The sequence below is a fragment of the Loxodonta africana genome, chromosome 3, assembly GCF_030014295.1.
Source record: "Loxodonta africana isolate mLoxAfr1 chromosome 3, mLoxAfr1.hap2, whole genome shotgun sequence".
In the NCBI taxonomy this organism is placed as follows: domain Eukaryota; kingdom Metazoa; phylum Chordata; class Mammalia; order Proboscidea; family Elephantidae; genus Loxodonta; species Loxodonta africana.
Genome location: NC_087344.1, coordinates 120,125,701 through 120,150,997, shown reverse-complemented (window position 1 = coordinate 120,150,997; position 25,297 = coordinate 120,125,701). Strand labels below are relative to the sequence as shown.

The 25,297-nt window shown below is 38.1% G+C and overlaps 1 protein-coding gene across 1 annotated transcript in view; it reads right to left on the bottom strand.

Annotated features, from left to right (window-relative positions):
- AK5 (adenylate kinase 5) overlaps nucleotides 1-25,297 on the bottom strand; it is a 318,482-nt gene that overhangs the window by 225,638 nt on the left and 67,547 nt on the right. Inside the window, exon 6 of the mRNA XM_010591179.2 lies at nucleotides 9,377-9,568. Within this exon, the coding sequence (XP_010589481.1) occupies nucleotides 9,377-9,568 (192 nt within the window). The remainder of the gene's footprint in view (nucleotides 1-9,376; nucleotides 9,569-25,297) is intronic.

Below are 25,297 nucleotides of genomic sequence, written 5' to 3'. Positions count from 1 at the left end.
CCAAAGAGTCAACTGGCTATAATTTTTTTTTTTCCCCCGGTCAGGAACTATAGGGTTGAAACAGAAGTTTATAAGAAGCTGTCAGTATGACAAGACATTCAGTTACCAACTATTTACTCCTCTGTTTTATTTCACTTTTAAGAAATTACAAAGATAGATAAACTGTTGCAAAAGCTAGCTCCATAGAAACAGCACAGGCCTTAACAAAGTTGGAGCCCTGGTGATGCAGTGGTTAAGAACTACGGTGGCTAACCAACAGGTAGGCAGTTTGAATCCACCAGCCATTCCTTGGAAACCCTATGTGGCACTTCTACTCTGTCCTATAGGGTCACTATGGGTCGGAATTGACTCGACAGCAACAGGTTTTTTGGCTAACCAAAGTATTCTTAGATAGAGAGCACTTGAAATCGAAATTTTCTTAATGTGTATCTTCCCGGTATGTTCACTTGAATATTATCTTGATTCTGTTCACATCATGGTTTCATGGTTATCATGTGAGGGCCCTACTTTATAATTAAGATGATTAAAAAGTTGATCATGGGGCACTTTGGGTTACATTCCCTCTACTTCACGAGTGTCTGTAATATTAAAATCAACTGGAAAAAGATTTTACATCTTTCCCTAAAAGTTCTTTAAGTCGCACCTTATTTTTACTGTGAGCACCTGTACGAAACATTGCAGTGCAAATACTGCATTTGCCGGTGCAAGGGCACAGGCATTATCATCAGGCTGTGACAATAGGATTGCCATACAATCGGCATGAATTTCCAACTTTAAAAGATGCTTTCACTGAGTCATTTGCTTTGCTCTCTCCCTACGGAGTGTGAACATGATTGATACTGAGTGAGCTTTGGGGTTGGGAAAGGTTGTGAGTCAGGACGATTGCTTGTTATAGAGACAGAAGGCCAGCACAGGCTATAAATACGCTATCTCTTTGTTCTCCCTGTTGTTTTGATGCTGTTTAATAACCAGTGTAATTTGCCCCCAGGACTGTGGATGTTCTTTGCTATATGTAGGTTGCCACTTTGTGAGCAAATGGCTTTATCTTTTTGTGCTTGTATTTTCCTTTCTATGCAAAAGAGCAGGGAATGCAACCGTATCACATTATTTTAGTTTTTAGAGCCTACAACATGATAGTTTATGAAACTAATCAGCCTCCCTTTTCACTTTAGTTCTGGGTTAGTCCAGTAATTTTTGCAGGCTTATGAAGACCAATGTTAACAGGCAAATTAAATGGTACCACTGAGTGATCCATAGAGATGCTACTTTCCTGAAGTAGCATCTACAGAGATGCTACTTTACTTCTCCAAGGGCAGTACTGTCTTGTTAGTGTGCAGAGTAAAAACCAGTTAAAAACCAATAAAAGCCAGTTACTGCCAAGTCAATTCTGATTCACGGTGACCCCACGTGTGTCAGAGTAGAACTGTGCCCTATAAGCTTTCCAGCGACTGATTTTTAGAAAGTAGATTGCCAGGTCATTCTTCTGGGGCGGACTGAACATTCCAGACTTCTTCTGAGTGAACTTGAACCTCCAATCTTTTGGTTAGCAGCTGAGTGTGTTAACTGTTTACACTGCCCAGGGACTCCCTGCACATAGTGGATTTGATAAATGCTCACTGCCCGAAGACTGTGGTTTTTTATAAGGCTCTCTTTATACAAGTCGAAAACTGGTATTTTTCAACTAACTTCTGGGCTTTTGACACTGAGGTTCTATCAGTATCAGATTTCATGCCAGAAGGTACTGTCTATATCATCTAAAAATAGATTAACTGAAAAACAATTCAGAGGACCATATATCAAGGCACATAAACACCATCGTCACTCAAGCAAGTATCTTCTAGGCTACCTCCACAGCCTTTTTAATTTACCAACCTTTTAAGACAACTCCTTGACTCTCTTCTCTTTCAGTTACTAAATCCATCAGACAGGAGATTACTGGGGCTTTTGGTTATAAGACAATAGATGCTTAAACAGAATATAAAAATTATTGGCACATAAAGGCATTACAGTTTGACTGCACTGTATATTACCAATCCATCAACCTCAATGTATTGAGAGGCAATAACAGAATTTTGTTTCTAGTAATTTTAGGAGAATGGGTTTATTTGGGCAAACTGTTACCAATATTTCTCTGCCTTTCTTATGTTTAAGTGGGTTGTTGAATCTGCTGCTTACATTTCTTTTCTCCCTAAGCTTCTTTTTCATTTCCATTTCCCTGTGCAGTGACGCTAGTGGGGATGGTGATAATTAAGCAATGTCTGTGCATCGGGAGTCTAAGGATAAGTGTACTTGTCTTTAAATGTTAGTGTTGATTCCTATGAAACCTGAATTTGATTAACAAATAATTATTCAATAGTTCTGTCTGAATTAACGTTCACTATTCTTTTTTATTTTTTCCTTTGGGTAGCAGAGTCTGGTGGGATGGGAATTACATAGTTTCAGTGGTAAATGTGAAATATATGATGGGAGAATTCTCAAATTTGAAGGAAGTTATACAGGACAAATTATGTAAATGTGGCACAAATGGGGGTTATCTGGGACTCAGAGGCAATATCTGATGAATTAACAATAGTGTAGTTTTGACAAGGACATGTTCTCTGTGCCAGTGGTTTCCCAGTCCTGGTCCCTAGGGTGATGTCAGTTTGTGACAAAGTGTTTCATAATCCACAGCAAAACGAGAAAAATAAGGAAAATGTCAGGAGTTTTTCTTGAAGCCAAACAGATTCGTTAGAGACTTTATTTGCAGCTTACGTCATCCCTACTTTTTGGGGGGTAAAAATGTTCCTTTTAGCCTGTGAGTGGCCATCGAGGATACTCCACTGGTCTCTCCCCTCTGGGAGCAAGGAAGAAAGAAGAAAACTAAAGATACAAGGGAAAGATTAGTCCAAAAGACTAATGGACCACATCTACTAGTCTCCACCAGACTGAACTCAGTACAACTAGATGGTGCCTGGCTACCACCACCGACTGCTCTGACAGGGATCACCAAAGAGGGTCCCAGACAGAGCTAGAGGAAAATGTAGAACAAAATTCTAACTCGAAAAGAAAGACCAGACTTGCTGACTTGACAGAGTCTGGATAAATCCTGAGAGTATGGCCCCCGGACACTTTTTCAGCTCAGTGATGAAGTCCACTCCAGCCAAAAAGTGGACAGGCCCAAAAAATAAAACAAGACTAAAGGGGAACACCAGCCCACGGGAAAGGACTATAAGGCAGAAGTGGACAGGAAAGCTGGTAATAGGAAACCCAAGGTCGAGAAGAGAGAGTGTTGACATATCATGGGGTTGTTAACCGATGTCATAAAACAATATGTGTGCTAACTGTTTAATAAGAAACTAGTTTGTTCTGTAAACTTTCAACTAAGGTACAATAAAGAAAGAAAGAAAGAAAAAGTAACGACAATAAAAAAAATGTTCCTTTCAAACAATGGCCATGATAGATGGTTCTTTTTTCCTACCACCCTTACTTAAAGAAACCCCCCCCAAAAAATCAAACCCATTGCTGTCAAGTTGATTCCGATTCATAGTGACACTATAGGACAGAGTAGAACTGCCCCATGGAGCTTCCAACGCCTGGTGGATTCAGACTGCCAACTTTTTGGTTAGCAGCTATAGCACTTAACCACTATGCCACCAGGGTTTCCAAACTTCATCTTAGCCCCATTAATTTTTTTTTAATTGATCTAGTATGTACTGAAACTAGGGGATCACTGATCTATGTGGGCTTGCTGCACATCAAACAAAAACAAAAATGACTGACTCATGGACCTTCTGTGTGTCAAAATACAACTGTACTCCATAGGCATTTCAGTGGTTGATTTTTCAGAAGTACATTGCTGGGGCTTTCTTTCAAGGTACCTTTGGGTGGACTTGAACTGCTAACCTTGCCTTAACTGTCTACACCTCCTAGCAGCCCTGCTACATACCAGCATGGTTTATAATTAGTCCCTGGACCACTTCCCCAGGAAAACTGGTATCAATAACAGGAAATCATTTTAACATTTTCAGCCTATGTCCCTCCTGGCTGGAGAGATCTATGCGGAAAACCTAAGTACTTATTTGCATGCCACTTCATACACCCTAAGGAGCCCTGGTAGCGCAGTGTTTAAGCACTCAGCTGTTAACCAAAAAGTTGGCCATTTGAACTCACTAGCCAATCTGCAGGAGAAAGATGTGGCAGTCTGCTTCCATAACAATTTACAGCCTTTAAAACCCTACAGCGCAGTTCTGCTTATAAGGTGTTGTTATGAGTCAGAATTGACTTGACATCAGTGAGTTTGGTTTTTGGTTTTCATACGCCCTATAGTACAGCTAGAAACCCTGGTGGCATAGTGGTTAAATGCTATGGCTGCTAACCTAAAGGTCGGCAGTTCAAATCTGCCAGCCACTCCTTGGAAACTCTATGGGGCAGTTCTACTCTGTCCTGTAGTGTCACCATGAATTGGAATCAACCTGAAGGCAATGGGTTTGGTTTTTTTGGTTTGAAAGTACAGCTTACTTTACTTATCTTGTTATGCTTCTCTTGATTTTTTCTACAAAATCCAGAAGAAAAATGATAATTTGCCTACTTCAAAGTCTGAACTAAATATTGGTCTTTGCTGATTATTACCCATATCAAGTGGTATTTGTTCAATGCACATGAATATGCAACTATTTCCCAGGCAAGTTCCATGTTTTTTCTGCTAAATGGAATATCCAACAGCACAAGACTTTGAATGCATTTTGTAAAATGATAACAAAAATAGTACATCTCACATTATTTTTCAAGCATTTTAAAAGATCATTTTTTTAAAAAGTAAACAAAACTTTGTATTTTTAAAAGAACTCAAGAAATTTACAAAGACTTGCCCCATCTACTAATGTTATTTCTTAAAAAGAGATCCCACCTGGTAAGGATGATTAAAAAAATAGTCTAGTTTTTTTTTTTTTTTTTAAGGCTTTAAAATAAAAATGAAAAATACCACTAAACAGACATCCTATTGAGGATTTAAAAAAATAAAAATAAAAAAGGGAAATTATTGCTCAAGAATTATACAGTTCTATCAAGTTCAAGTGCTCCAAAATATCATGAGACATGCCCTACTCTAAATAACTAGCTTTCCTAGTCCCAATAATACTCAAACAAGCTTCAAAGAAACACTTCTACTGAACTGTGGAAACCCACAGCACCCTAATTTTTAATTAGGAGCATAAAGCTGTCAAAATCATGGTAAGCAATTATAGCCAACATTATGGTAAGTTAAAAAACATATATGTTTGTCTGAGAAGGTTCTATGAGGAAGTTCCTAATATACTAGCCTTGTGATTTCATTTTATTTTAATTCATACTTACACACATGGTTGTATATAGATGCTATAAGCTGAACTGTGTCCCCCAAATAGTTTATGTTGAAATCCTAACATCTGGTACCTATGAATGTCACCTTATTTGGAAATAGGGTCTTTGCTGATGTAATTAGTTAAATTAACGTGAGGTCATACTGGGGTAGGGTGGGCCCTAATCCAATACGACTGTTGTCCTTATAAGGAGAAGTGACACAGGGAGACATTGAAGGAAGAGGGTCATGGGAAGATGGAAGCAGAGATTGGAGCAATGCATCTACACATCAAAGAAAACCAAGGATTGCCAGGAACCACCAAAAAATAGGAAGAGGCCAGGATCTTTCTCTAGGGTCTTTGGAGAGAAAATGGCCCTGCTGACACTTTGATTTCGAACTTCTATTCTCCAGAACTCTGAGACAGTAAATTTTTGTTGTTTTATGCTACCCAGTTAGTAGCACTTTTTTATAGCAGCCCTAGAAAACTAATACAATAGACAAGTATATTAAAATACCAAAAATGAAGAGGTCCATGTGATGGGAATCGTGTCAATAAGACACAGTATCCAGGTAATAGCAGGGCTTTCCTGGTTATTCTGAATAGGGTTTCTCTTCAAACTGGGTTTGTTCCTTAGTCAAATCTGCCAATTGACATACAGTCAATGATGAAGAAAAAAAGACTGGATCAACTTCTACTACAGTTCAACTACGTTATTCAGACATAGCAATTAAGTCACTTATTACGTGATTAACATAGATGTTAAAGAAAACACTAAGACAATTTTATAACAGATTAACATACACTTTTAAAGAAAATAAAAGAATTTGGCATGATGTTTTTAAAGTGTAAATTCTCCAGTTTGGATTTCTTCAGTAACTTATATAAGGAGGAAAATGTAACAGAGTAACCTCAAAGAGTATAGAACTGTTAGTGCTAACTGTAGGCTCCAAAAGATGAGGCCTAGAGGGGGAAGGAAGATAGAGGAAGAAATACAAAAAACAATAAAATAGTATCAATCACTTAAATTGCCCTTACAACATTCCAGATGCCTTTCTATGTATTTTACATAGATTTAATCCTCACAGCCACACTGGGGTGGGATCATTCATTATACCCATTTTACAGGTAAGGCATCTGATTCACAGAAGACAAGTAACCTACAGGAAGTTACACAGCTGGTAGTAAGTAGATGATGCAGCCTCATGGTGCATCTCAAGCACAGCCTCTCCGTTATCATCTACCATGTTACACACATTCTCTCATTTCACCCACACAACAACATTACATGGTAGGTAACATCATCTCTAATTTACGAGTAAAGAAAAGACCAAAGCTTGGCGATTACTACCTTGTGGGGCATCATGAATTATTAAATGGCTGTGGATTTGAGATTCCAATCGAAATACCTCAGACTCCAAAACCCTAGAGAAGAGGAGCGCTGAGGTGAAGTGCATCTGAGGAGAACTGGACTGAAGAGGGATGTGGTCTCTGTGGTCCTGCAGAGCCTAGTACTAAGATAAATGATTAATCTTGCTCATGAGTAGGGTCAGGAGTCTCTTCTAGTCACTACTGGCGCCTCTAATGCCTAATACAATGACATATATGGCTACTCTGTACATTTTCTTTTGCAGTAATCATCACACTTAAAAGCTCATTATTTAATATCTATTTTCCAAAGGACTATAAGCTCTGTTCATTTAGAGCTTGCTTTGTACCTGGCAGACACTGTCCTAGGTGCTTGAAATATACCAGTAAATAAAATTTTATTTTGTTTATTCTTAATTTAGCTTTGTACCCCTAGCACCTAGGAGAATATCTGGCACCCACTGGTTCTCAATAAATATTTATTGAATGAATAGATGAACAAATTAGGAGGGGTGGGTAGAAGCAAAAGAAAAAAACTACAGAGAAAAGGAAATATTTGGGTTTGAGCTATTAACCCCCAGATTTTTATTAAAATCCTAATATGCTTGTGATTAATATGGATAGCCATTTTATTATTTCATTCTTTTTTAAAACCAGAAATGTAACCAAATATATTTTAACTGCACAAGTGAGCTCTGATCCATGTTCTGAAGCCATCGTGTGTTTCAGGATATGGCTCTTGCACTTATTTTTTTCAAATTATATTCCCTGGAGCTCAGCCTGTGTTTGTGTTCCTCACTTTCCAAAAGGTGACTTTTCAAGGCACGTCTTCTCCCAGTAATTAGAGGTGTTTTTCTTAAAGCTCATTTGGTTTTAGCAGTGGGATTGCAGGTTGCCATCCAACTTGTTATTGGCTCCCTCAATTAGAGGCAATGGCATTTCACCGCCATGCAAAATATTAGTAAATTAACAAACCCCACTCTGCATTCATTTGGGAAATCTGCTCTGCTTGTGATGACGAAGGTGACAAGCAAGGAGTAATCACAGAGACACTCCAGTAATACCTTTAAGGCTCGCAAACATCAATTAAAACTCTGGCTCTGTGCCTTGCAGTTGGGGTTTGGTCTGAAAATTTCTTTTTTCCCGACACAATACAAAAGGCAGCATCAGTGATTTGTAAGAAAAACAAATAACAACCCCAACAAAAAATAGCCACAGAAATATCACCATGAGTTTTTCTGAATCTTTCCTATTACTCAATGTCTGTTTTAGGATTAAAAAATGGACTCCAGCATGGTGAACAATTTTTAGACAAAATTTACAACTCTCTGACATGATAACTTTGACTCAAACAGCAAATCGTAACAAATATTTCCTTACAGTGCTAAAAAGACTGCAAAGAGATCATTACTCAAATGTCCTGAGTGTTTCTATCTGGTTTAAGGGCATTTTAGTCTAATGAAGAGATTTTTAACCCAGGAATTGTTGGGTCACAGGAGCTCTGTGGCTGGGCTTCAGCTGATTTATCTAGAATTAGTGGAAATGTTTCATGTGCATTTTATCGAGGTGGGCATTCATCACTTTCATCAGATTCTCTAGAGGGATTGTAACCTTGCTAGACAAGAAGCCCTGGTCTATGGGAAAGGGTTCAAGGACAGAAAAGGAGTTTTTTTGCCGAGGTCTGCCACCATCCAGCTGTCACGGAACCACTCTGGTCTTAGCGTCCAGATATGCTTTCTCCAGATGGTTAATGATCTTCTTTGTCTCTGGGCTGGGCAAACAGTTAACACACTCAGCCCCTAACTGAAAGGTTGGAGGCTCAAGTCCATCCAGAGGCACCTTGGAAGAAAGGCCTGGTGATCTACTTCCAAAAAACCGGCTTGAAAACCCTATGGAGCACAGTTCTAAACTGTCACGCATGGGGTTGCCATGAGCTAGGGTTGACTCGATGGCAACAGGTTTTTCATTTTTATGTTTTAATAGTTGAATCTCTGATATTTAGGGGTCATAAATTTAGCTGAATCTTTAACTTCTTGTATTCTAATAACTGTATTAACTAATGATTCGGCTTTATCATTCTTTGGCACATTTAATATCATTAACCACAAAACAACTAAACATTTATAAAACATTAATATTTGCATTGTATTAAATGGAGCAGACAGATGAACACCTTCCATTTTGAAACGCTATTGCTGTCTTATGACAAGTGAAACCCTGAGGCAAGTTTTTTGAGCAATCAGAATTTCATTTCTTTACATGGTACATTATGGTAAACAAATGTTAACTTACACTTAAGTCCAATATAACACCATGTCAAACTGTGTGTTTTAAGTCCATCAATTGTACCAGGTTTTCAAAGGCAGATAGAAGAGTTGAGAAACTGGGTAAATACTGTCTAAAGTTACCCAAATAATTATTTTAAAATACTTAAGAAAAAAAAAAAATTGGGGGCTATGGAACTCCAGCCAATGTTAAAGTTTATCATATTTCTCTAAATCAAACTAAAATGAAAGTTTTTGTCATTATGGCTTAATAAAGGCAAATCTGGTAAAAATTATTAACTTTTTCATTGTTTGTACAAAAAAACAGTCACTTTTCTAAGGTAAAGAGGGTTTCTAAACGAGAGCATGGCCTTACGAGAAATCTGAAAGCTCGTTCTCGTTCTGGACATGTAAAAGTAGCTAACTTACTGTCTTGATGAGCCCCTTTTCCTGGAAGTATTTAACCAACGGAGCAGCGTTCTGCTTGAAGTTCATCAGTCTCCTCTGGGTAGCTTTCACATTGTCGTCAGGCCTCCCCTGTTGCTCTGCGCGCTTTAGCAATCTTTCTTTAAGCCTCTGACTGGCGCAAGCCAGGAACACCACCAGGTCAGGGGTACAGATCTGTGGACAGCATCAAACAAGTAGGCAGGCATTCAATGTACAGCCAACGCAAGTGTGGACAGTGGCATGCATCTCTTTGGTTCTGCTGAGGCTGCCATCTACTTGGCCCTGTATGTCACTGCCAGCACACTTCCAGTGCTGCTGTTCAACACAAGGTCCAGAGGCGCCGTTCTCATTATAACCACTGAATGGCACCTGCCAACCTGCATGGCCTTAAGCAGTGCCCCTACATATTTCAGGAAAACATTCTTTGTCTATGCGCAAACACATTTCCAGGTTGAATTAAGAAAAATGTAGGCCAAACTTTGCCAAAGAGTACATGTGACTTGGTTAAAAAAAAAAAAAAAAACCCGTTGCCATTGAGTCAATTCCGACTCATAGTGACTACACCATAGAGTTTCCAAGGAGCGCCTGGTGGATTCAAACTACCAACCTTTTGGTTAGCAGCCGTAGCTCTTAACCACTATGCCACCAGGGTTTCCATTTTAGTGGGGAGGTAACAATTGCACCACAGATGTTCTCTACAGTAAAGTACTATTGCTATTATTACCATCTGCTATCATTTTGAAAGTCTCTATTGTATACCAGGCCCAATCCTAACTTATTTGTATATGATACTGCTAAATTTCGCAACAATCTGTAAGGTAAACAATATCTCCATTTTATAAATGAGCAAACTGAGGCTCTGAGAAATTACTTATTTCTCTGAGGTCACGTGGTTTGTAAGGTAAAAAAAGGTTGATATTTGAACCCGGGTCTGTCTGGTCTCTGGCCTGTGTTCCTTCCACTATCCCAAATACCAAACGTTGCAAAGGCCTTCATGAATCTCTGAAAATACCAAGGAATGTCATGAACAGAACCTATGAAATAAACAGTTTTTACTTAACTAAATTAGAACTAGTGTTTATGTTATCTGTGACTCAGCAAGACAAAAATCAATTGTAGCACTTTTTACCTAAATGAAATTCCTATCTTGGCTTGTTTGTTTGTTTTGTTTATTTATTTTTATGGTACAATATAATTTTCCAAAATCTCTTAGCTAGAAGCCTTTTGTATTATTTCTAATCCTTGCTTACCGAAATTTCAACCTACAGGCTATCTGTGTTACCTATGAATTTTGTCTTTGAATTGCTATCTAGTTCAAATCTGAGCCTCAGTTTCCTCATCTGTAAAATAAGGGAAAAAATTCACCTGAGTATTTTTGTATTTCCCAATTTTTTTAAACTTTGCTTTTCAGAACCCTTACATTTTTAAAAAATGACTTAGTATTTTTTGTGTGGTACATGATGAAAGAGATTATTGGAAGTTAAAATTTTTATTTTGACCAATATTATGAAATTAATACTTAATATAGTCTTTGTAATACTCAGCTTTACTCAACATAAAAATGACACACTTCTGAATTTACTTTAAATAAATTATATAAGGAAGAGGATAATTTTCGACACATAAATTAAAATCACATTATATTGTGCTTGGTTTGGTGATAATGTATATTAAAATAAAGAAAAAAACCTGAACTACTGGGTCAGTATCGAACGCAGGAAAAAATGTCTTACATTTTGCACTTAAACAACTGAATGAGTACTGTAATAAACTCTGTTCTGTTTAAGATTGCAATGTAAGTGTTTCTCTCTACATAATACAGTGAGCTTATGGCTAGCTTTGTATACGTAATCATCACTATATCTCCAGTCTTTTACTATTGACTTTTGAAACACAAGAGACAGCTCAAAATTTATATAAGATTTTAACCCATGAAAACAACTTCAGATCTGATGAAGATTATCTTGAGGTGAATCTGAAAAGTTATTTAATTTTATAATTGTGATTAATTTGCTGTCCTTCTTTGGTATAAACTAAATAATGTATGCCTTAGAGTAAGAAAATGTAAAACAGGTGAGACTATCATGACAGCTAGTGATAACCAGCTGACTGCTCAAGAAAGTGGCCACAGTCACATGCAGTGGCTCCTGAACTGAAACTATCCAGAATGAAACAGGGTGTAGAAAAATGTGGCAAAGTATACCTTTGGGGCACTTGTCTGATTCCTGTTAATTCCTATGTATGCCCAAACTCATCACAGCCTCATGTTCTCCAACGGTACTCCATTTTCAATAGCAAATCTTTAAATCATTCAATTATTTGTTTGTTTGTTTGTTGCCAACAATTAAAACAGAAGCAGGCACCATCCTGTTTCAAAGCACGTGAAGTACCTAAACAGTTTTCATGAAATCCACTTGTGAAATGTTAAGAAGTATCACCAAATAAAGTGGCTGTCATCAGATCCTCAACACTTCAGTCTACACGATAGTAAACATCCCAGTTTTTAATTTTGTTTCTCCCACTGAATCGATAAAATCAATCTTTTTTTTTTCTGTGACCATATAGATAAATCTATTTTACTGTAACAATTTTTAAAGTTCCTTAAAAACCCATGACTGCTTTTTGCATAAGCAAAGACATGTCAGGCTACACAGCGAGCTCATTTTAACAAGTACTGCCCTATTCTTTACGGAGATGTGTTAGAAGGCCTAGACCCCATAATTCAGATAAGTTTCACTGTCAGAAACGATGAAGCAAAATACTAAAAAAAGAGAGATCACAGTTGGAACATAAACTGGAATCACAGAAACTAAGTGATGGAAAAAACTTGGAGGTTATCTAACCCAAATTAATGCCAAGCCTGTAATCATCTCCACAGCCTCCCTGACGAATGATTTTTAGACTTCTGCTTGAACATTTCTTGTGACGGGTACTTTCTACTTAGGAGGCAATCCCTTTCATTCCTGCATGATTCTAATAATTGGTAAGTTCTTTCTAATACTGGGATAAAATTTGGCTCCATGTTCTACCTAAAAGGAAAATCTAAAATAAATTATTTCTTTCATCTCTTGAACATTTATTGAACCTATGCCATTATCTTAAAGGCTAGACTAGATCATTATAAAAGGAAAAGCTATAAAATTTATTTTAAAAAGGATAGTTGGTTATTTTAGTACCATTTAACATGAATATAATTGCTAGGCCGAGCTTTCAATAGGTTATGGGGCTGGGGACAAAGAATTGAAAAATGGGTCTCATCAAAGAGGAGTTCTAGCAACTGCCATTCCCTGCCCTTTACTCTAGGCTTTTGGTTAGAACACTAGCAGGCTATACCATAGCAGTATGTGTGAAACAGCCCTCATAGGACTAAATCCCATTTAGAATCACCTCAAATCCTCATCAGACTAAGGCGATTGAATGGTTTAAAAATACATCAGACATAGTTTAAGAGAGAATTAGTGAACTAAAAAATAGTTCAGAAGAAAATATCCAGAATGAAGCAGGATGTTGAAAAAGATGGCAAAGTATACAAAAGAGCAAAAAAGACATATGGGGTATGACTGAATATTCTAGGAGAGAAAACAAAGCAGAGACAATATTTGAAAGTATACGAGCTAAGAATTTTCCAAACTTAAAAAAGGAATCAAGTCTCAGATTCAAGAAGCAATTTAAGAACCAAGAGGGAAAACTGGCGAACGCAGGTGGAAAATATTTAAAGCAGCCGGGGGTGGGGGGTGGGGGGAGGGTGGGGGTGGGGGTGGAAAGACAAATTACATTCAAAGGAGCAATAAGACTAGTAACTGAATTCAGAAAAAATGAAAGTCAGAAAACAATGGAACGGTATCTTTAAAGTGCTGAAACAAAGTAACTGTCAGTCTAGATTTCTATCTCCAGCAAAAAGTCTTTCAAAAAATAAGACTAAAAACAGGTATTTTCAAACAAACAAAAACTGTGATAATTTGTTATCAGGGTATTGTTATAAAAAATGCAACTGCCATTATTTGCAGACAAGAAGATTGTTTATGTAGAAAATCCAAAGGAATTTATAGAGGATTAGAATAAATATGCAAATTTAGCATGATATCTGTACACAAAGCCAAATTAATCAATAGATTCAATAAATCCCTAAATTCCAGTAGTTTTTCTTGTGCAAACATTGAAAAGTTGACTCTGAAATTTATTTGGAAATGGGGAGGGCCAAGAATTGCCAAGGCAATTTTCAAGATAATCATGAAGAAAAAGAATAAAGAGATAGAACTTATTGGTGATTAGTGTGACTCATTATAAACTACAGTAATTAAGACAGTGTGATGCTCGTATAAGGAATACCAGTAGACCATTAGAACAAAAGAGAACCCAGAAACAGATTCGTGAATATACGGGCATCTGAATTATTACAAAAGGGATTCTGCAATACAGTGGGGAAAGGACAGTCTTTTCAATAAATGGTGCTGGGTCATCTGAATATCCATATGGAGAAAAATGACTCTTGATTCCTTGCATTATATGATAAGCAAAAATTCATTCCAGACAGATTTTCAGATCTAAATGTGAAAGATAAAATGATAAAGCTTCTTGTAGATAACATATAAGTAAATGATTTCTAGAACTTAGGTAGGCAAGGAGTCTTAAACAGGACCTAGAAACCCCTAGCCATAAAAGAAGAGTTTAATAAATTAGACTTCTTGAAAATAAAAAGAAAAATTAAACACTTTTATTTATTAAAAGACACCATTAAAAGTATAAAAATGCCAGCTACGATATGGGAGAAAATACTTGCAACATGCATAACCAAGGAAGGGCTTGTTTTGAACATATACAAAGAGTTCTTACAAATCAATAGGAAAAGGAGAAAACCAGTAGGAAAATGGGCAAGAGACTTGAGAAGGCCTTTTTACAATAGAAGATAACCAAATGTCTTACCATGGCTAATAAATTGAAAGGTGTCAACATCATTTTTGATAATCCAGCGGTTGCAAATTGAAACAACATACCCACCAGAATGGCTAAAATTAAAAAGATCAACAATACCAAACATTAACAAGGATATAGCAACTGTCAAGCTTGCGACAATTCACTGAATAGTATACTCATAACCTTGTACCTACTATATGCTAGATTCTGCTCTGGGCACCAAGGACAAAAGAGCAAAAATCAGGCATGACCTTGCCCTAAGGAGCTTACAGCCAACCAAAGGAGACAAACATTAATCAAATAATCTCACAAATAAATGTAAAACTATGATTGTAGTAAGTGCCTCAGGGAGAGGTGGAGTAGTTGGCACTGTGAGAACACATAATAGAGAAATCCCACCTTACCAGGGAGGTCATGGAAGGTTGCTGTAAGGAACTGGCAGTTGAGCTGAGATCTGAGAGATGAAGAAGGATTAACTAGGTAAAGAAAGATTGGTCTTTTCATGAAACATGTAGAGAAGGAAGATGCCTGGGCTAAGAGGAATGCAATATCCAAATTTTTGGTGAAGTATGCAGCTCATAAGATGAAAATTTTAAAAGGTCATTTTCCTCAAACCAAACCAAACCCACTGCTGTTGAGTCAATTCTGACTCATCCCAGTGCCCTCGAGTTGATTCCGACTCATAGTGACCCTATAGGACGGAGTAGAACTGCCCCATAGAGTTTCCAAGGAGCGCCTGGCAGATTCGAACTGCATAGCGACCCTAAAGGACAGAGTAGAACTGCTCCACAGCGTTTCCAAGGCTGTAAATCTTTAGGGAAGCAGACTGCCACATCTTTCTCTTCCAGAGTGGCTTGTGGGTTTGAACTGCCAATCTTTTGATTAAGCAGCCGAGCATTTTAATCACTGCACCACCAGGGGTCTTTGTCATCTTCCTAGGGAGGAGATAAATCTAAACAGGTAGGTGTTTTTTTTTTGTTTTTTTTTTTTTCCAGTATAGTAGAAGCAATAAAGTCTTGATGAGGTATTTCTCTGAATTAAGTTTGAAGTTCACAGGTGGAAGATTCTAGACATAGGAACAGATTAACTGTTGTTGTTGGGTGCCGGAGTCGAGTTGGTTCTGACTCATAGCCACCCTATATACAACAGAATGAAACACTGCCTGGTCCTGTGCTATCCTCACAACCATTGCTACGCTTGGGCCCATTGTTGGCAGCCACTGTGTCAATCCATCTCGTTGAAGGCCTTCCTTTTTTTTGCTGAACCTCTACTTTACCAAGCATGATGTCCTTCTCCAGGGACTGATGCCTCCTGATAACACATCCAAAGTATGTTAGAGGTAGTCTCGCCATTCTTACTTCTAAGGAGCATTCTGGCTGTACCTCTTCCAAGACAGATTTGTTCCTTATTTTGGTAATCCATGGTATATTCAATATTCTTCACTAACATCATAATTCAAAGGTGTCAATTCTTCTTTGGTCTTCCTTATTCATTGTACATCTTTCACAGGTCTATGAGGTGATTGAAAACACCATGGCTTGGGTCAGGCAGACCTTAGTCTTGAAGGTGACATCTTTGTTTTTTAACAATTTTAAGAGGTCTTTTGCAGCAGATTTGTCCAATGCAATGCGTCCTTTGACTTCTTGACTGCTGCTACCATGAGTGTTGACTGTGAATCCAAGTAAAATGAAACCCTTGACAACTTCAATCTTTTCTCCATTCATCATGATGTTGTTTATTAGTCCAGTTGTGAGGATTTTTTTTTTTCTTTATGTTGAGGTCTTTGATCTTCATCAGTAGGTACTTCAAGTCCTCTTCACTTTCGGCAAGCAAGGTTGTGTCATCTGCATAACGAAGGTTGCTAATGAGTCTGCTTCCAATCCTGATGCTGAGTTCTTCATATAGACCAGCTTCTCAGATTATTTGCTCAGCATACAGATTGAATAGGTATGGTGAAAAGATAAAACCCTGATGTACATCTTTCCTGATGACTTTAAACCATGCAGTATCCCCTTGTTCTGTTCCAATGACCGCCTCTTGATTTATGTACAGGTTCCTCATGAGAACAATTAAGCGTTTTGGAATTCCCATTCTTTGGAATGTTATCCATAATTTGTTATGATTCACACAGTCAAATGCCTTCACATAGTCAATAAAACACAGGTAAACATCTATCTGGTATTCTCTGCTTTCATCCAGGGTCCACTTAACATCAGCAAGGATATCCATGGTTTCATGTCCTCTTCTGAATCGAGTTTGAATTTCTGGCAGTTCTTTGTTAATGTACTGCTGCAGCCACTTTTGAATGATCTTCAGCAAAATTTCACTTGCCTGTGATATTAATGATATTGTTTGATAATTTCTGCATTTGGTTGGATCACCTTTCTTGGGAATAGGCATAAATGTGGATCTCTTCCAGTCAGTTGGTCAGGTAGCTGTCTTCCAAATTTCTTGGCATAGGAGAGTGAGCATTTTCAGCACTGTATCCATTCGTTGAAAGATCTCAATTGGTATTCTGTCAATTCCTGGAGCCTTGTTTTTTTGCCAATGCCTTCAGTGCAGCTTGGACCTCTTCCTGATTATATGCTACCTCCTGAAATGGTTGGATGTTGACCAATTCTTTTTGGTATAGTGACTCTGTGTATTTCTTCCATATTCTTTTGATGCTTCCTGCATCATTTAATATTTTCCCCATAGAATCCTTCAATATTGCAACTCGAAGGTTGAATTTTTTCTTCAGTTCTCTCAGCTTGGGAAACACTGAGCATGTTCTTCTATTCTTGAGATGGTCTCTAAAACAAGGCGGGATATATTCTAGGTCATATTTTGGCTCTCATGGACTTGTTCTAATTTTCTTCAGCTTCAACTTGAACTTGCATATAAGCAACCACTAGTCTGTTCCACAGTCAATTTGAATCCTGTGTATTCCATCTGGGGAGGTCTGTGTGTATAGTCATTGTTTATGTTGTTGAAAAAGCTATTTGCAACAAAGAAGTCGTTGGTCTTGCAAAATTCTATCATGTAATCTCTGGCATCATTTCTATCACCAAGGCCATATTTTCCAACCACCGATCCTTTTTTGTTTCCAACTTCCTAACCACCAGTAATTACCAATGCATCCTGATTGCATGTTTGGTCAATTTCAGACTGCAGAAGTTGGTAAAAATCTTCAATTTCTTCATCTTTGGCCTTAGTCGTTGATGCATATCTACAGAGGAGATAATCTAAACGGGTAGATCATTTTTTTTCCAGGATAGGAGAAGCAATAAAGTCTTGATGGGGTATTTCTCTGAATTAAGTTTGAAGTTTACGAGCAGAAGATTCTAGACATTGGAACAGATTAATCAGGACCCCAGTAAATATCATGTTCTGTCATCTTTTTTTTTTTGTCTACTTACTTTTCCTAATCATCATGCATGGGCTCTTAAATCACATTAGCAAGGTTACCCGCTCTATGATCTGAGCTATTAAGTCCCCAGCTTTATAGAAAAAAAAAAAAAAAAAAAGCAGGAGAATGTTGATTTCTAAGGAGAGCAAGTTCGTTTCTCATCTCCTATTCTTCTCTATCCCTCTTCTTCACTTTTGAGGATAAAAAATGTGGGTACAGTTGGTCAGAGCCAATTTTTCACTGAGCTATAGTATTAGGTAAGGGTACGGTCTGTCTTACTGGGATCCTGTCTTTTCTTTCTAGTAGGCTGAAGAAGTAACACTCGCCTTTTTTTCCCTCTCTGCTGGTCATCTCTTTCTTTTACAACTTGTTTTCTTCTATGTAGCTAGTGAGATTAGCTGGATTCAGCTCTTAAAAGGCCTGTGTTCTAAGCATTGACAAAATTTACGGTTTTCTGGCTCTAGTTCCTAGCTTTTCCTCCTCTGATGCTCTCTGGAACAACCTTTCCATGACATTGAAAAGTGGGACAACTTAAGACTCAACAGTGGGATTAGGGTTGGAGGAGGCCATCTGCCTTGTTTGGTCGTAGGCTCTAGGCTGCCTCTAGCCCAAATAAAAGAAGTTCTCCATGTGGTTCAGTAAGTACTCTTCAGTTCCCACTGGGTTTGGAGCCAAAGTTTCACAGTAAATGAATGTTTTCTTGCTGTCCATCGTTGTCCTTCCATGTAGCTGGCTTAGGGATCATGTTGGAGGGTTGGTAGACTGAGGACAGGATTTGGTTTTCCCAGTATCATTTTAATCTCTCATGTTTCAAATGATTAGTATTAGGTACTAGGCCCCAAAGATACAAAGAGACATTTTCCAGAAAAAGACTTTATCCCTGACCTTAAAAGCTCATAGTTTAGTAGTTAAGATGAAGAGATAATTATAATATGACAAGCACAATGATTTAAAAAAAAGAAAATGGGAGTAAAGATAAGGGCCACTTCCACATGGTAATTCTTAAAATATCAGAAGTCAGTTAACATATTCTCCCTAAGTCTTCTTTCTCCAGGACAAATACCATCTCCCTTCCCATTACTGTTACAATTACACAAAATTACAGGAATTAAATGAAATTTGTTGCACTGATGTAAACTCTGATATCACTGTGAAGGAGGCTCTACACAGCCATGGTACTGAAAGTGTAGTCCTTGTTCCAGTTGCCTATGCTTGGGCATCCCCTAGGGACATGTTAGAAATGTAAATTCATGAGCCCCACTCTGTCCTACTGAATCAGAATCTCTGGAAATAGAGCCCAGGAAACAGTTTTTTTTAATAATTTTTATTGTGCTTTAAGTGAAAGTTTACAAATCAAGTCAGTCTGTCACATTTAAGCTTATATACACCTTACTACATACTCCCATTTACTATCCCCCTAATGAGTCAGCCTGCTCCCTTCTTCTAGTATCTTCTTTCATGACCCTTTTGCCAGATTCTAACCCTCTCTACCCTCCCATCTCCCCTCCAGACAGGAGATGCCAATACAGTCTCAAGTGTCCACCTGATACAAGTAGCTCACTCTTCGTCAGCACCTCTCTCCAACGCATTGTCCAGTCCCTTCCATGTCTGATGAGTAGTCTTCAGGAATGGTTCCTGTCCTGGGCCAACAGAAGGTTTGGGGACCATGACCTCCGGGATTCTTCTAGTCTCAGTCAGACCATTAAGTATGGTCTTTTTATGAGAATTCGGAGTCTGCATTCCACTGTTCTCCTGCTCCCTCAGTAGTTCTCTGTTGTGTTCCCTGTCAGGGCAGTCATCAGTTGTGGCTGGGCACCATCTAGTTCTTCAGGTCTCAGGATGATGTAAGTCTCTAATTCATGTGGCCCTTTCTGTCTCGGGCTCATAGTTATCGTGTGACCTTGGTGTTCTTCATTCTCCTTTGATCCAGATGGGTTGAGATACATGGATGCATCTTAGATGGCCGCTTGTTAGCATTTAAGACCCCAGACGCCACACTTCTAAGTGGGATGCAGAATGTTATCATAATAGAGTTTATTATGCCAATTGACTTAGAAGTCCCCTTAAGCCATAGTCCCCAAACCCCCACCCCTGCTCCGCTAACCTTTGAAGCATTCAGAGGAAACAGTATTTTAACAAGCCCTTAGGTGATTCTAATGGGCATTAAAGTTTGAAAACCTAGATTTATAGTGTAAAAAACTCTATATAGAGAAATAAGCTGTCAAAACAGGATTCAGTGAAGTTGTAAAATATTTATAAATTGTATAAATAACAATAAAAATCAAAAGTGAATTAATAAGATTAAGTTAAAAAATGAAAGAAACTTTTTTTTCTCATAGGGAGGAAATCTTAATTTTACACTTCGGTATTTTTTGTTTTAAAGGTGTATTCTAGCCATTTCCATAGCCCTGTGGTAATCTCTTACAATCTAAATTGCATATTCTTCTTACTAATTTATTTAAGCAGTTATCTAGATTGCTCTGTCCTTTTCACAATTTGTCACAAGCCAAATTAATCACACCACTAAACTGAATATATCATTAATGGCTTCAAAAAAGTATCAGTAAAGTTAGTTTATGAAATTTAGATTTCTGTGATTCGATGTTTATGATGCAATAAAATATATTTTTAGTTTCATCAAATAAGAAAAAATATATTGGGTCATTGGGAGCCAGGGCCAACATGGTGAAGTTCTCAGACACTTCTGCTGATCCCTCTTACAAAAAAGACCAAAAAAAACAAACAAACAAGTGAATAGGTTATATATATGACAAACTAGGAACCCTGAGTATCAAGGGCAAAGTTAAGGAATCAGACTGAGTTACAGGGGAGGGAGAGACGGTGCAGAAGCAGCAAGGAGTTGCCGAGCCCACAGCAGTACCTCAGCTCTGATTCCTTGGCACATTCTTTGGTGCAACTGCAGCAGGGATGATGGTAGTTTCCTGGCACACGGCAGCTTCAGTGATCCTGTTGCGTGTCTACAGCGGGGCTGGCCACAACCTTTAGGAAAGCAGCTGCTTCAGCAAAAAAAGGCAACCAAGGTGCTGGCACCCTGACTCCCTGACACGACAGTTGTGGGACTGGCCATGGAATTTAGGACATAGATGCTTCAGGAAAGAAGGCAAGCTTGGGATGCAGCACTAATCCCCTGGGTCAATCTCAGGGGGACCCAATCAGGGCACACAGGCTACACACGCCTCTGGAATCTGAGCTAAAACAGTGCTCTAGGCACAAGATAAGTTATTTTGTCTAATTTAGCGCACACAGATCTAACACCTCCTGCTTTTGAAAGAACTCTCTCCTATCTATCTGATCCCTCCTCCCTCTGCCCCAGCAGGCTTCCTTAATAGCTGATTTCACTGGACCTGAGATAGGTCCTGCTGTGTTCCCTGAGCCATTCTCCTGGCCTGGGAGAAGGAACAAATTAACAAATGGGGGTAAAATACTCTGCAGACTCTGCTAATCTGGAAGCTCAGACCAGAAGCGGATCCAGTCCAGGCACAAGTGATCCACAGACTGTGTCTTTCATCCCTACATGGACCCAGGTGGCTATTATATTGAAAGGGCAAATCTGTTTGAGGCCTGACTGTAGCTGTTTCAGCTGTGTGGTGGAGAGGAAGGTTCTGGAGGTTTGATACTGCTCTGCCTATTAAACAGGGCCTTCACCTACCCAAAGCAGGGGGCTGAGGACTGGAAGCTTCATCCAGGCCACCTAGCCACCCGCCAAAGAGGTCCAAGGATAGTGGTGCCTACCAGTCCTTACAGGTATAAGCATTCAGTGCCTACGGTACACCTGCAGAGCCAACCCACGAATGCACTAAAGAATAGGGACACTCCTTCCTCACTGACACTTGGGGGAAGGGTGTCATCTCCCTACCTTCCTGAAAGTGGGACCCCCTGCTGCTCCCAGAAACCTGTGCATACACCCATCACCACTGCTCTTCTAAGATAGTAGGTGAGAGCCTACACTACACACTAGGTGACCGGCTATCAGGACACCTGAGCTGAATCTATACAAGAATACTCAATGGACTCCTACACTCATAAAACTGGTAACAGCTCTACACATCTAGTAACAGGACATTAGTGCTTCAAAGGATCCAGTAATCAAGTCAGCTCACTCTAGTAGCCTATCTACGTATATGAAAAGAAAACAAAGCATGAAACTAGGACACAGTGAGCAAACACAAAATAAAATAATACAATAAATTATAGACGACTCAGAGGCAACAGTCGATATCAAATCACATAAAGAAGCAGAACATAATTGAGTCAACAAACTCCCAAAACAAAGAATAAAGGACTCTCCCAGATGAAGATGTATTCCTGGAATTACCAGATACAGAATACAAAAGATTAATATACAGAACTCTTCAAGACATCAAGAACAACATCAGGAAAGAGATCAGGCAACATGCAGAAAAAGTCAAGGAACACTGACAGAGCAGTTGAAGAAACTATTCAAGAACATAATGAAAAATTTAATAAACTGCAAGAATTCACAAAGAGACAGCAATCAGAAATTCAGAAGATTTACAATAAAATTACAGAATTAGACAACGCAATAGAAACTCAGAGGAGCAGCATTAAGTATGTGGAATGCAGAGTTAGTGAGATAGAAGACAAAACACTTGGCAACGATAAATTAGAAGAAAAATCTGACAAAATAATTTAAAAAAATGAAGAAACCCTAAGAATCATGTGGGACAGAAAATACAGAGAGAATCGTTGAAGATTTGTTGGAAGAAAAGTTCCTTGACATCATGAAAGTTGAAAGGATATCTATACAAGATGCTCATCAAACCCAATCAAGGTAGATCCCAAAAGAAAGTCACCAAAACATATTATAATCAAACTTGCCAAAACTAAAAATAAAAAGAAAATTTTAAGAGCAGCCAGGGATAAGTGAAAAGTCACCTACAAAGGACAATCAATAAGAATTAGTTCGGACTACTCGGCAGAAACCATGCAGGCAATGAGGCAATGGGATGACATATACAAAGCACTTAAGGAGAAAACTTGCCAGCCAAGAATCATATATCTAGCAAAACTGTCTCTCAAATATGAAGGCGAACTTAAGACACTTACAGATAAACAGAAGCTTAGGGGATTTGCAGAAACCAAACCAAAACTACAAGAAATACTAAAAGGAATTCTCTGGCCAGAAAATCAGTAATATGAGATTCCAACCCAACACTAGAACACGAAACAGAGCAACCAGAAACCAACTCAGATAGGGAAATCACAAAAATAAGTCATGATAAAAAATGCTCAAAACAGAGAATCAGTGATGTCATTATGTAAAAGATAACATTAAATCAATAAAGAGGGGCTAAATAAGGTAGGCACAGATCTTCCATATGGAGAAGAAATCAAGGTGATATAGGGAGATACAAGTTAGGTTTAAACTTAGAAAAATAGCGGTAAGTATTAAGGTAACCACAAAGAAGACTAACAATCCTACACTTCAAAATAAAAAACAAGATAAACATACTCAGCAAAAACAAATTCAACTACAATGAAAAAGAAGAGCACATAATTTATAAAGAAAAACTTCTCAGCACAAAAATGTAAGTGGAAAATGACACTGTCAATAACACACGGAAAAAGGCATCAAAATATCAGCACTAAACTCATACCTATCTATAATCATGGCGAATGTAAATGGACTAAATGCACCAATAAAGAGACAGAAAGTTGCAGAATGGATTGAAAAACATGATCCATCTATATGCTGCCTACAAGAGACACACCTTAGACTTAAAGATACAAACAAATTAAAACTCAAAGGAAGGAAAAAAACATATCAAACAAACAACAATCAAAAAAGACCAAGAGTGGCTATAATAATTTCTGACAAAACAGACTTCAAACTTAAATCTACCACAAAGGGTAATGAAAGACACTTTATAATGATTAAAGGGGCAATATACCAGGAGGATATTACCATATTAAATATTTATGCACCCAACAACAGCACTTCAAGATACAGAAAACAAACCTAACAGCATTGAAAAGTGACATAGATAGCTCCACAATAATAGTAGGAGACTTCAACATACCACGTTCAGTGAAGGGCAGAACATCCAGAAGGAAGCTCAATAAAGACATGGAAGAGCTAAATGCCAGAATTAACCAACTTGATCTCATAGACATATACAGACCACTCCACTCAACAGCATCCAAGTTTACTTTCTCTTCCAATGCACATGGAACATTATCCAGAATAGACCAGATATTAGGCCATAAAGCAAGCCTTAACAGAATCCAAACATTGAAATGTTACAAAGCATCTTCTCTGACCACAAAGCCATAAAACTAAAAGTTAGTAACAGAAAAATCAGGGAAAAGAAATCAAACACACGCAAAGTGAACAACACTTTGCTCAAAAATGACTGAATTATAGAACACATTAAGGACGGAATAAAGAAATTCATACAATCCAATGAGAATGAAAATACTTCCTATCAGAACCTTTGGGACACAGTGAATGAAGTGTTCAGAGGTCAATTTATTACAACAAATGCGCACATACAAAAAGAAGAAAGGGTCAAAATAAAGGAATTATCCCTACAACTTGAACAAAGAAAGCAACAAAAGAAACCGTCGGGCACCAGAAGAAAGCAAATAAGAAATATCAAAGCAGAATTAAATGAAATAGAAAACAGAAAAACAATTGAAAGAGTTAACCAGACCAAAAGCTGGTTCTTTGAAAAGATTAACAAAATCGATAAACCATTTGCCAGACTGAAAAAAGAAAAACAGGAGATGAAGCAAATAAACTGAATAAGAAATGAGGTGGGCGATATCACAACAGACCCAGCTGAAATTAAAAGAATCATAACAGAGTGTTATAAAAAGTTGTACTCTAACAAATTTGAAAACCTAACGGAAATGGACAAATTTCTAGAAACACACTACCTACCTAAGAAGAATTGATGCCTTTCAATTGTGGTGTTGGTGAAGAATATTGAATACTGAATATACCATGGATTCCCAAATGAACAAATCTGTCTTAGAAAAAGTACAATCACAATGTTCCTTAGAAGCAAGGATGGCGAGATTCCGTCTTACATACTTTGGACATGTTGTCAGGAGGGATCAGTCCCTGGAGAAGGACATCATGCTTGGCAGAGTACAGGGTCAGCAGAAAAGAGGAAGACCCTCAACAAGGTGGATTGACACAGTGGCTGCAACAATACGCTCAAGCATAACAACGATTGTAAGGTTGGCTCAGGACAGGGCAGTGTTTTGTTTTGTTGTACATAGGGTCGCTATGAGTTAGAACTGACTTGTCGGCACCTAATAACAACAACTACACCTAAACTAACACAAACAGAGGCAGAACAACTAAATAAACCCATAACAAAAGACGAGATAGAAAAATTACAAAAAAAAAAAAAAAACCTCCCAACAAAAAAAAGCCCCAGTCCTGATGGCTTCACTGGAGAATTCTACCAAACTTTCAGAGAAGAGTTAACACCACTACTACTAAAGGTATTTCAGAGCATAGAAAAGGACGGAATACTTCCAAACTCATTTGATGAAGGCAGCATGACCCTGATACCAAAACCAGGTAAAAACTCCACAAAAAGAGAAAA